This window comes from Triturus cristatus, chromosome 11 (assembly GCF_964204655.1).
Source record: "Triturus cristatus chromosome 11, aTriCri1.1, whole genome shotgun sequence".
NCBI classification, from domain to species: domain Eukaryota; kingdom Metazoa; phylum Chordata; class Amphibia; order Caudata; family Salamandridae; genus Triturus; species Triturus cristatus.
In genome coordinates, this window is record NC_140594.1 from 651,984,045 (window position 1) to 651,996,914 (window position 12,870).

Genomic DNA, 12,870 nt, shown 5'->3' on the forward strand with positions numbered 1-12,870 from the left:
ACATAATTTGAAATAATTTACAAACTGCAACAATCCTTACTTATTTCTCAAAAAAGACAACGCCTATTTTATTTCTGAAATGTACATTATTTGTTTTTGTTGTGTATTTAACCCATGTTAGTACAAATTTGGCACTGTGGAGGTTTCTCAGTACCTTTCAACAATATTTAATATGCACACTTCCCTTCCAGGGTTTTTTCTGCAACACTGAGAAAGACTTTGACGAGTGGTGCCAGCACATCAAAAAGGTGAGTGTGTCTGTTTCACTATGTTTGGGAGAGAGTTCTTGTAGATGATTACATAATTGTAGTTGCATGTTTTTCCTAAACCTCCCATACTTCTTCTAATTTTAAATAAAATGGCTCACTATGCCTGTTGATCTCTGTTTTTTGTTTAAATTTGTTTATTGGGGTTTTTACATTACTTATTGCACATTAACATTTTTACATCATCGTGTTGATTTGACACATAACTGCGATTGGAAACGGAATGATTGTGCAATATAGCTTACACACGTTTCCTGCATTCCAGCCCTACAAACAAGAAAGAGAACCAAGAGGAATCATGACAGCTGTGTGTTGATTCACATTTCAATGAGGATCCCACCTGTCGGTCTGGACTTATTGGTAGTAGTGTCTTATGCCCTGACTGGGTCCGTTTTCGATGAATATGCAACTATATTCCACTCTCATGTTTACCTTCCCTACGCTATTGTGCCTATATGTATTCCCATCTAACTATCATCGGAGTCTAAACTGCTGATGTGAAGTGGCTAATTGCCAACTATGGGGGTAAAGAAAAACTAGGGGAAGCGTCGGTGTTATCACTAATGGGGACGGTGTTATAGTTGTGTACTGTATAGTGGTTCTTAAGTGCAATGATGCGTATGTGACGGGGAGAGTTAAAGCCCTCGTGGGAGGTACCCCTGTGTGAAGCAGGATGGCTCCCGGTATGACTTCAGCGTGACCTTAGGTCTAGGCGGAGTGGTCCTGATATTGAATTTCTGCTACTGCCGCTGTAGGGGACTGGGGTGGGGTCTGGGAATGAAGGGCTACCTGTGCTTCCGTCAGGGTTGTTTCGTGTGTGAATGCGTACAGCAATTGTGCCCATTCTAAGGAAATGGGGTGTTTACGAATGCCCTTCACTTCCTCGTCTCTCAACACCTCTTCCTCCGCTTTACCCCACTTTTTCACCGCACCTATCCACACTGTTTCCGGCGGTCCCGTTGGGGCACGCCAGTGCATAGCTATTCCTCTTTTTGCTAATAGAACGGCAAGAGATACAAAACGGTTCTGCACTTTCTCGGTCTTCCGCCTACGGAAGATCCCGAGCGCACATGCTTCCCATGTGGTCATGGTCCTAGTGTTGGTCGTCGCCCTGAGCGTCGTGGGAACGCAATCCCAGTAGCCTTGGATGAAAGGGCAGTCCCAAAACATGTGTTTAAAGTCTGCCTCAGGTGTTTGACTGCGGTGGAATGCAAAGTGTGTGTCTGGATATAAACGCTGGAGTCGGTGTGTTGTGAGGTATGCTCTGTGAAGGACATTAAATTGAATGTTCCTAAAGCGTGCAGTTCTGGAGACCTTTTTGGGATATTCTAGGGCAGTATCCCATTCCTTATCATTAAGAACTCTTCCCACTTCTGTTTCCCATGCCTGACGTAGTGTCGTATTGGGGAAAGAATCAGCTCCCGGATGGCCTTGTATAGCCACGTGACCAGGTGTCTGCCCGCTCCCATGTGTAAGATAGTGTGTATCACTGGGTGCGTTGGAGGTTCCCCTTCGTTGGGGTCCCAGTAGCGCTGGCTACTGTCTATGAGTTGCCTATGCGTTAGAAACTGTCCTGGCGGGAGGCCTTTTTGGTCCGCTAGCTGGTCGTATGTCCGAAGTTGCCCCTCCTCAAACAGGGACTCCATCTCTGTGATTGCGAGATCAGTCCAAATCTGAAGGGTGCCTGTGGTATAGTATTTCTCCTCTCTGGGGAAGCCCACCAGGGGGAGTAGGGGTGAATACGGGGGTTTACCTTTGGACATGCAATGGATTCTCATCCTGCATGTGCGAGCTATGGAGAACTGGAGGGGTCGAGTGCACATGGGTTTGGTGCCAGGTAGCAGCATCCTATGAATAGCAGGGAGTGGTATTCGACCCTCCTCAGTGGTGGCCTCTCCGGTATGCCGATCTGCTGTCCAGTGTGACAACCACTGCAGTTGGGCCGCCAGGAAGTAGGACTCAAAAGATGGCGCTCCCAAACCCCCCCGGTCCGTGCTTAAATATAGTGTAGCCAGTGCCACCCTATGTCGGCCCCCTCCCCAGATCAGTTTGGTAAGCAGTGTATCCAGCTCCTTAAAGAAAGGGCACAGCGGTATCACTGGGAGGTTAGCGAAGTGGTATAGGAGTCTGGGGACCATAATTATTTTTGCGAGAGCTACTCGCCCAATGGGGCCTAGGGGCAATGTTTTCCAAAACCCCACTGCTGTCCGTATCCCTGCCAGTGCCCTACGGTGATTTCCTTCATATGGGTCCTCCGGAGAGTGGTACAGTCTCACCCCAAGATATCTGGGTGCCTCAGCGCTCCATGTGAGCGTTTGAGTTCCCACTTGGATAGCAAATGGGGCCAAGCGAACACACAGCGGGTACAAAGTGGATTTCTCCCAATTAACTTTAAGGCCGGAGGCCTCCGCGAATTCCTGCAGGGTCGACCAGATAGGTGTTAGGTCTTGAGTGACATCACGGACATATATGAGAAGATCATCCGTGTATAACGATACACAATGCACCGTGCCTGCTAGCAGAATGCCACAGGTCCCACCCTCTTGTCACAGGCGGATTGCCAGTGGTTCCACTGCCAGAGCAAACAGAAGGGGAGATAGTGGGCATCCCTGTCTGGTATCTCTTTGTATTACGAATGAAGGGGAGATATATTTGCCTATTCTGTCCCGTGAGGTAAGGCCTGTGTATAGGAGCTTCGTATATGCCGTTAGTCTAGGTCCTGTGTCTATTTTGCGAAGAACCGCAAACAGGTATGGCCACATCAGCGTGTTGAATGCCTTTTCGAGGTCTAATATCAGACACGCTGCGTTGGGGAACTGTGTTTTTACCCTATCTTGAATATAAAATAGTCTATGTAGGTTCTGGGAGGTGTTACGTCGTGGTGTAAATCCGCATTCATCCGGGTGGATCAATGGCGCCAGGATTTGGGCATACCGATCTGCCAGCAGTTTGCCCAGTATCTTACAGTCTGCATTTAGAAGGGTGATTGGTCTGTATGAGATGGGGAGCGTTGGGTCTCTGTGTGGTTTTGGGAATGTGACTATGATCGATTCCCTAAGGGAGCCTGGAAGTTCGCCTTTGTCTAATGCGGAAATATACATGGTCACCATGTGAGGAATCAGTCGGGTCGAGACGGTGCTATAATATTAGAGTGGGAAACCGTCCGTCCCTGGCGCTTTATTGCGTGCTAACGCTCTGATTGCCTGGGAAATGTCTGCGGATATGTTCTTTGCCTCTAACGCTTTTTTGTCCGCAGGAGGAATTTGAGGTATGTGTAAGGGGCATAGGAAACTGGTCATCAGTTGATGGTCACAATGTTCTGGGACTCGATAAATGTTTGAATAATAATCGTGAAATATGCATAGGATTTCCAGCTGCGAATGTCGGAAGATTCCATCCTTGTCTGCTATCTCGGTGATTGGTCGCACCGCCGACTCTTGCTTGGCGAGCCAAGCTAGGAGCGTCCCCACCCTATTGCCTTCCCGGTGGACCTTGGAAACATAGACCCTAAAATTATATTTGTGAAGGTCTCTCAGTGTCTCCGCATGAGTGGTTTTTGCAACGGCAACTTGGGCTGGGGTGGCCTCATCCGTGTCAGCCTTTTTTGATATATCCGCCAGTGCTCGTTCCGCCTGTTGAAGTGCCCGCTCTAGTGTTCTGCGCTCCCCCCACTATGATTTGTATGCAATGCCCCCCTGCTACTACTTTGAATGTGTCCCATTCGATCAGACGGGATGACGCCGTGCCCGCGTTTGTCGTGAGGTGCTCTTGAATGTGTTCCCCATGGTCATGTCTGAACACTTGGTCGGTGAGACAGTCGCCCGGCAGTTTCCAAGTGGGTATGGGGAGGTTTCCACTTGAGGGTCACTGTGTGTGCATCATGGTCCAACAGCACCCTCCCCAAGTAATCAGTGTGCTGTACTTTAGGAAGTATTGTGGTGGAGCAAAGAAATCAATCCAGGCGTACTCGCAGGTTGTGCGGAATCGGGTGAAAGGAATATAGTATGGTAGTCGGATTCTGTGTGCGCCATGCATCTGTTAATGCCCAATGTTTCACCCATGTGTTGAAGTGTTCTGTTTGCCTAATCACAGGTGATTGTGCTGGTGGGGAATGGGATCTGTCGAGGCTGATGTCTAGGGCGCAGTTGTAGTCTCCCCCTAATATCCACGGCGCTAGCGTGTGGTGGGTTAGCGTCCCAGTGAGGCGACTCCAGAAAGGAGCTTGTTCTACATTGGGGGCATATATGCTTCCTATCAGAATGGATTGCCCTTCTAATAAACCCTCTATCATTGCGTATCGTCCCTCTTTGTCTACCATACGTGACCTCTCCTTGAAGGGGGTCCCGGGTGGGATCCAGATTAGAGCCCCCCTAGCGAAGTTGTGGCGCAGATGATACCCCTCCATTTCTTACACAAACGGTCCACTTCGGTTGCTGTCAGGTGTGTCTCCTGTAGGAGGGCTATGTGGGCTTGCTGTCTCTTTATGTAGGCATAGACTGCGTATCGTTTACTCGCGTTGTGCATACCCCGGACATTTAATGTGATGAGTTTTATGTCTGTGCTAGGGATGCTATTGGTCATGTCGCTCGGCATCTATACCAGGGCCATCTATGTATGCGGTTCCGCTGAACCTTCGGGTCTCCCTCCCCCCACGTAGTCGCCTTCCACATATCACGTACCATTCTGGTTACTTGGTCCTGTAGGGGTAATAGGTGATTTACAACAGAGAGGAATTTAAACTGAACATTGGGAAACGTTCCCAACTGAAGGGGACCTATCACTCAAGGCAATACGTCCAAACTATACATCTTGTATTATCTTTAGTTCGTTGTTCAAGGGGGTTGGCTGTGCCGCTGCGTAGGTTTCCAGCGGCATGGCTGCCCGCTTCATAACTCAGAGTTGAGGATGCCTGGGTATGTCTTTATGCCTCGTATCACTGCCTGGATTCCGGTCTGTTAGATGGCTGCAGAATGTTCAGGATACTGCTCCGGCAGGTCCCGCTGTGTCCTGAAAGTGATTTCTGGTCGGCTTGTTTCTCAGTTGTCAAACAGTGCATCTGCTGTCTGGGGGTCACTATCGGGGGTGTGACCGAACCGTCTCGTGAGGTATGTGCATCGCTGATGTCTTCTTCCGAGGTGAATATATGTGGGCCTCTATTTCCGTCTGGACTTCCACATGTTGATCGGATCCTCGCCGCCGCTTGAAGTGCTCTTCTGCGGTCTGCTATGATTTGGTCGAGATCTGGAGAGCTTTTAATGGTGTGGTCCGATCTTTGACTCAACTGCGAGATAGTGATCCGCTTTTGGTGCCGTCGCCGGCGGCTAGAAAGGTCGGGGGCTTTGTGTGCTTCTGCGTCCGTCTGGGTTCCCCACGCTTTGCTCCACCCAGTGGTTTGCTTCTGTGGGATCTGTAAAGAAGGACGTGGTTCCATCATGTATAATTTTTAAACGAGCTGGGAATAAGAGTGCATATTGTATGTTCTTTTGGCGTAGGGCCCGTTTAACCGCCAGGAATGTAGCGCGTTGTCGTTGGACAGCTTGGGAGTAATCTGGGAATAGCATGACCTGTTTGTCCTCTACTCTGAGTGGCCCCGATTGTCGTGCAGCTCGAAGAATAGTGTCTCTATCCTGGTAATGGAGCAGTTTTAGTAGGAACGGTCTAGGTGGGGATCCCGGAGGTAGTTTACGGGTCGGAACCCGATGCGCCCTTTCTACTGAAAAGTACGGTGTCCAGTCTTGCAGTTGAGTAAACGTTTTAATCCATGTTTCGACAAAACGGATTGAGTTGGACCCTTCTGCTCCATCCGGTAGGTTCATAACGCGAATGTTGCTCCGGCGGGATCGCCCTTCAAGGTCAACCGCTTTGAGTTCCAGGGCCTTCACTCTAGTTTGCAGTTCTTTGATAGCGTCTTGATGCGATTGTACTTGCAGCTCCAGGGTTTGGAGCGTTCTCTCTCCTTGCGTGACTTTGTCGACCAGTTTTCTGTGGTCGTCGCGTAGTAGATTGAGGTCCGTAGCTAACTCCCTAAATTTGTTCTCCATGGTCTCTCTGGAGTGTTCAATTGCTGTCAAAACTTTATCCAGCGTTGTTGACATGGAGTCCGCATTGGGGGTTCCCCGCCCGGCTGCGTGGAGTTGGGGTCTGGGAAGGGCTGTCTCCCGGTTGCGGAAGCTGATGGCGCACCGGTTGCTCGCTGCCGTCCCATGATGGTCTTTGTTTGCGCTCTCTCGTATCCACAGGTCGTTGTGGAGTACCAGGGTAGGTCACCTCTGGTCGGTAGTGTGACCTGCTGCAGCACTTGATATGTCGCCCTTCCTTGCTCTAGGGTCTTCTTGCTATCTACCGTGCCAGTGGTGACAGCAATCTTCTTGATCTTTATATGCCCGGTAAGGGGCGGCGATGGGGGCACAGGGCATGTGCTGTGGTGGCGCTGTTGGACGGTGATTTATGGCGCTGCCCACGCTCAGCTATCCACCGTGGGTCACCGTCGCAGTGCCAGTCTTGCCCGGTGTCTTTAAGTAGGCGATCCCCACTCTACTGTGCATCAGGTTTGGAGTTCCCCTGTGACCCCTCTGCGCTCTCTGGGCTCTGCTCGATACGGCTGCGGGCCTCTGGGGACGGTTTCAGGTCTCTCACCGTCGCATAGAGCGTTCTTTGGCCCCACGAGCGTGCCTGCGACCCGTCAGGCTCAGCAGGAGTGCCTGTTGATCACTGTTGAGTATGTTTCGTATTGCATGACAGAATACAAATATCCCATTTGCACTATTATGACCACCTGGATATGGTAGTTAAATATTATTTTTTTAAATGTCGGAATTCATAAGTGGATATTTCCCTGGCTGTTATTAAAACCAATTCTTATTTACTGGTGCTTACCAAATGTACCTTTGTACTCTTCAGTTTATCAGTTTGTTTAAGGAATTTGTTTTATCTTTAGTTAGTAAATTAATCAAAAGTTTAAAAGGAAAAAGGAAAGATTCCAAGAAATGTTTATATAGAAATTATTGTCAAATTAGTTCATCTAAGTCACTAAAGAGAGTCACTGTTTCTGAAATAAGAATTGGGAAAAGAGCTGTTTTAGAGAAATGGAGAAGAGTCAGAGAGACGTTTACCTGCTGCCCTCACACACCCGAAGGATGTCATGCTTCATCATGGGGTGGTGCTCCTCATCGGGCCGGTGCTGCAATGCCCTACGGGTTCCCCGAAGGGTCACTTTGTCGGAGATCTTTTTTGTGATCTAGCCGTATGGTGTGTGCGGGTCAGTGTGCAGTGTTATATGAGAGGTGACAATTAAAAATGACTAGAGGATATCTAAGGTAGACTAATTTTAATGAGGGGGATCCCTATGTCATAGTTTAAAAAAAACAAAAGGTTGTGTGCTGCTCGAGGGTAAGGACCCTCAGTAGCTAGACAAGTGAAGTGTTTGTTTAAAAAGAGTATGGGGTCTGCATGTTTTGAGCGATAGTGTGGTCTCAGGAGGAGATCCTTTGTGCTTCTTCAGGACCATCGGGGAGTGATTTAAGGTCATGGGAAAAAGGGCTATGCGGTGGCCTTATCGAATCAAGTAGTGCCACTCGGAGGACCCACATAGTGGTCCTATCTAAAACTATAAAAAAGAAGGAAGAAGATAAGAGTTAAAAAATTCAGTGCGGCAGTACTATATTAAAATGGAGTTGAGGTCCCCATTGGAGAATCGCGGTGTCTTAATATGAGCAAAGCCCTCAAGTCCCTATTTTCCTCATCTGGATTGGTGAGGCGCTTAGTAACATGAATAAATACAAGAATACCTAGAACGAACAAACAAGCAACATGAGAGATGAGCCATTAAATCATAATGAGTGCTCATGGTGGACATGTTGCTGTAGGCTGCCCATCGATCTTTATATAGGCGAGGAGTAATCTATGGTAGATAGTATATGGTACAAAATGATCATGTCACAGCCATAAAGCCTATTTTGGTAATAGTAGTCAGAAATACGGTTACCATTGATGGCAAAACCTTTTGATCCACACCGTGAGATCAAGGGTAATGGGGGGAGGGAGAGATAGTTGAGGACCGCTTACCTATTTAATATAGGTAGATTACTCCATAAGTCATAACGAGACTTGTTCCCTTCAAAAACCTAAGTTACTACCTCTTCCCTTGTTGTTTCTTATGGTGTCAGATGTGTTATATAATTTAAGTTGGCTATTCAAAGATACATACTAATGCCTAGTAGGGATCAGCCCATTTTTTCCAGACTGTACAAATCTTCTTGAAACAAATGTAACTTCCTTTACCACTATAGGTAAATATAAACGAAAGCTTGTGTTTTGGAGAATATATTCTTTGAATTGTGGAACGCAGTGTAACATTACGCTGTTTGGATAATTGTAATGTGACATTAATGTGTTTGTTCGGTACACCTTTAATAAATGGCAATTATTCTGAGGGCAGTAGCTCCATTATATAATTTCCCAAACTAAGTTGTGACACAATGGCACCAAAGGGTAATCAACTGAGTAAGCAACCTAAAGGAATGCAATGTGGTGTCCTTGAAAGTCTGAAAATCTCAAGATCTTTCCTTTTACAGATCCCTGACTTGCCCCACTTTTGAGTCTGAATTGTCCCATCTAAATGACCTTTTGTTCGTGCAGCAATCTTTAATTTAGATTTTAAAAGTTTCTGAAAGTTTTAGCCCTTTTGCTTCCTGTATGTAAGTCCAACCAGAGTCACATTACTCCATTTTGTTCTGTCTTAAATATTAAAGTAAAAAAACAGAGAGTAACAAAATGTTGGAAATACTGCCATCCCGAAGATAAAGTGATTTATTTTACCCAATTCAACAGCAAAATGTAGCTATTCTATGTGACTAGCCAAATATTAAATGGCACTTTTTTAAGCTTGCCTTGTTTTGGTCTTGTTGGTCAACATACGTTTACTAATGCCACTGCCAATCCCATGTCAGCATGCCTGCCAAAAGAGTATGCACACCCCTCATTTGGGAATTCAACAACAGATTGTTTTCTGAAGGGCGTGTACCCCAAGCCCTCAAATATGGAGTTGTTACACTCCTAGTAAAAAAATATTGAGCAATTGAAACCTAAGATATTGGAAACCTAGGAGTCTCAAAGCCATTAAGGGGTGTTTAGCCTTAGCAAAAATCATGGAAGAACTCTCCGCTGTAATCATACAAAAGGGAAACAGACTCCGCGATGCAGAGGCAATTTTTCCAATATGCCATTTAAATGAGGAGACTCAAATGTTGGTGGATAAAAATCCGTAATCAATCTTTACTCTTCATTGCTTCTTTTTTAAAATAAAAACTGACAATGACAGAGCCCAGCCAACGCGTTTCATCCCAGCCAACGCGTTTCATCCCAACATGGGACTTTATCAGGGCTGAAAAAGACATATATAACAACATTTTACAATAAAACCTAACCAAAAAAAGGGGTAAAATCATTTTGGTCTCCTACTATATGTACATTACATTATGATCATCAAGTCATCATTCATGTACAATCTTCTGCATAATTAAATGGGCTTAATTATCCACAAATGTCTTCATAAATATTTAAATTAATGGGAAGACCACACTTTACAAATTCATTTCTTGCGGCACAATTAATTCATGTCCTTAAATACTTAAGAAGTTAATCAACAAATCATACCTCATATATATTAATAGTAAAAAGACTCCCCCTCACAAATTCATCTCGTATATCACAATATTCTTCTATAACAATTTATTCATGTGCTAAAGTATTACTGTGAAGTAAATATCACAATTACTATCATTAAAATTAATTTAAAAATCCACGAAAACTCTTGAGATAAAGTGTATGTTGCATTACAGTTCTTAAAGTTAACTTATCGTTAATTCAACTTCCCCATCTCCCTATCATAATGGTATTAATACTTACATCGTGGCATACGTTCTCATATGTAGATAGCGCCATTCATGTCTTTTTTTATTCATGATTAATATAGCCATTGGGATTCCCTAGAATATGGACAGTAAACACAAAGATGAATATTCAGTGGCCCCACTCATAAATTCAAAACTCAAAATCTCAAAGTTAAAGCCTTCATCCAGACCTCATAACCAAGACACCCCAATTTAGAATCTCACGAGTATCAAGCTCTATATCATTCCTCTTATTCGATGAATCATTGTTCTTACATACTCTAGCGGACCAAGAGGTACCATCTTGAACTATCCCTTCGTCTCACAAGCAAATGGTATAACTTGTATCAAGGTTCCACCTACAGGACGGAACGCTTTTGCAATTTGATTAAACATGCGGTATCCACCACTTCTCATAACTTATTGTTATCCCAATGTACATGTTAACGAATGACAGTTACACACTTTTTCCATTTTTTGTCCTTACTGCATGCAGTCTATAAGCACCTGTGTCAGCCATACTTCAATTAGTCATGGGACGCCTAACAAACACCACACAGCACTCAACCACACAATCAGAGGCACAGGTAGGGCAAACCATAGGCACAAAAACAGTGGCCATGAACCCAATGTTATCGTCCAAGCTCGACACTGTGCTGGCAGCGGTTGAGAAAATAGGCACTGCCTTAGACCAAACCCGTGCAACACTTGCGGAAAAAAATCAACAAAGTGGCGTCGGACTTCACCCTACTCAGAAAGGACCACCACAAACTGTCAAACAAGGTGCAAATGCATGAACAAGCACTATCAGAACTGAAGCCAACCACCCACAGCCACGCGGCAGCATTGTAGGACATTATCGACCGAGTCAACATACTAGAAGACCGGCTGGAAGATAGGGAGGGACGTTCCTGCCGCAACAACATAGGCATGGTGGGTCTACTGGAAGGGGAGGAAGGACAAGAACCAACGAAACACGTGGGAAATTGTCTGCGGGAGCTCTTACGGAGGTTTCCTTGTCGCCGCAGTTCGTAGTAGAGAGAGCACACAGAGTACCAACACGACGACCGCTACTGGGATCCAGACCGCGACCACTGCTATTCAAATTACTAAACTATAGAGACAGAGATACAGTGCTTAGAGAGACCCGCAAGATCGAGGAAATAAAGATACAAAACCAGCAGATCATGCTATTTCCAGACTATACACTACAAGTGCAAAGGCGCAGAGGATCGTTCGCAGAAGTCAAGATGCAGCTCCGAGTGCTAGACATCCATTACTCTTTAATGTTCCCAGCCCGACTGCACATAATTATGAAAGGCCAAGCGAAATTCTTTGACACACCGTCCGAGGTGTGGGACTGGCTAGAAGAGACCGATCAATCGACGGGACCCAGGCCGCCCACAGACACACACCCGTCACGCCAGATCAACAGGAGTCACCGGTGCGGCGGAGCGGGGACCAACAAGCCACTGAGAGCGCCGCTCGCTGGCCATCCCAGATAAGGAGCATAGGAAGACGGAACTCCATGAAGCCCTTCAGGTGGCTGCAGCTAGTCGATACTGCCTCAGAGCCTATTAAACTGCGACCTGCTCTTGGAGCTCTACTAACTCATCTCCAGCATGCTCTGATGACAGAGACTCTGTCCAACTACCCAATATCACACCGTAAACATCGGAGGACATAATATAGACAATGGACAATTGCATAGTACAGTTTATCCTTTTGAAGATAGTATAACCAATACGCATAGGTGTGCACAGCACATTCCTGCCGTGACATGGTCCCTCCCCGCAACAGATGCTCTCTTAGCTCGCGTCAATGTACGGCAGGAGCCCGCTCATTACTCTCACCTACAATGAGGCACACCCCTACCACACACAAGCAAAGCACACGTCACCCTGAGCCAAGACACCCCCATCATGAAAGTTGCCTCTTTTGGGCGTTCCAGTTTGGACGAGCATCGAATACGATCTTGCCGATACGTGTTACCCACCACCCAGTTAGTCCCCCAGCCCCTGATATGTCCACACTGTCGCGTAACCATCGCAGTCCTTCCCAGGCAAGGAAGCACAAAACCCATGCATGGCGCAAACTAACATCCTGACCTGGAACGTGAGGGGCATCCACACGCCCAGCCGTAGATAATCCATATATGCATACCTCCTACGCAGGCACACTGACATCGCTCTGTTACAAGAAACACATCTTACCCAGGCGGAAGCAATCCACCTAAGCAACGTTGGAGAGGTTAAGTATATAGTACAAACTACTCCTTGCAAGCCAGAGTGGTGACGATATGGGTCAAGTCAGGCATTCCACACAAGGCAGAAGAGAATTATAGATCTGGAGGGGAGGTACGTGTTCATCAGGGGCATGCTGAACGTCCAAGCCCTGCTTTTGGGCTCAATATACGCCCCAAATGTAGAACAAAGTGCATTCCTCAAGAAACTCACGGGAACACTGGTTGGCTGGAGCGAGCTTCCTTGGTTGATAGGGGAATACTTTTATTTCAGGACTAGACGTAGACTTGGACAGATCATACCCCTCCCCCGACATGGCCAGTAACAGCATCCAATGCACAGGCTCTCAGGGAGTGGCTAACAAACTGGTCGCTAATGAGACCTATGGAGGGCGCTCAACCGTATGACGCGAGTATACTCATTTTACTCTGCAGTGCACGACCTTCATGTCTGTCTTGACCGAATAGTATA

General features: G+C 46.5%; 1 protein-coding gene across 2 annotated transcripts in view; it reads left to right on the top strand.

The window, feature by feature from the left end:
- ATG4B (autophagy related 4B cysteine peptidase) overlaps positions 1-12,870 on the top strand; it is a 362,353-nt gene that overhangs the window by 310,291 nt on the left and 39,192 nt on the right. For both annotated transcript variants that reach the window (XM_085634168.1, XM_085634170.1), the window contains exon 11: positions 192-248. In XM_085634168.1, the coding sequence (XP_085490294.1) occupies positions 192-248 (57 nt within the window). The remainder of the gene's footprint in view (positions 1-191; positions 249-12,870) is intronic.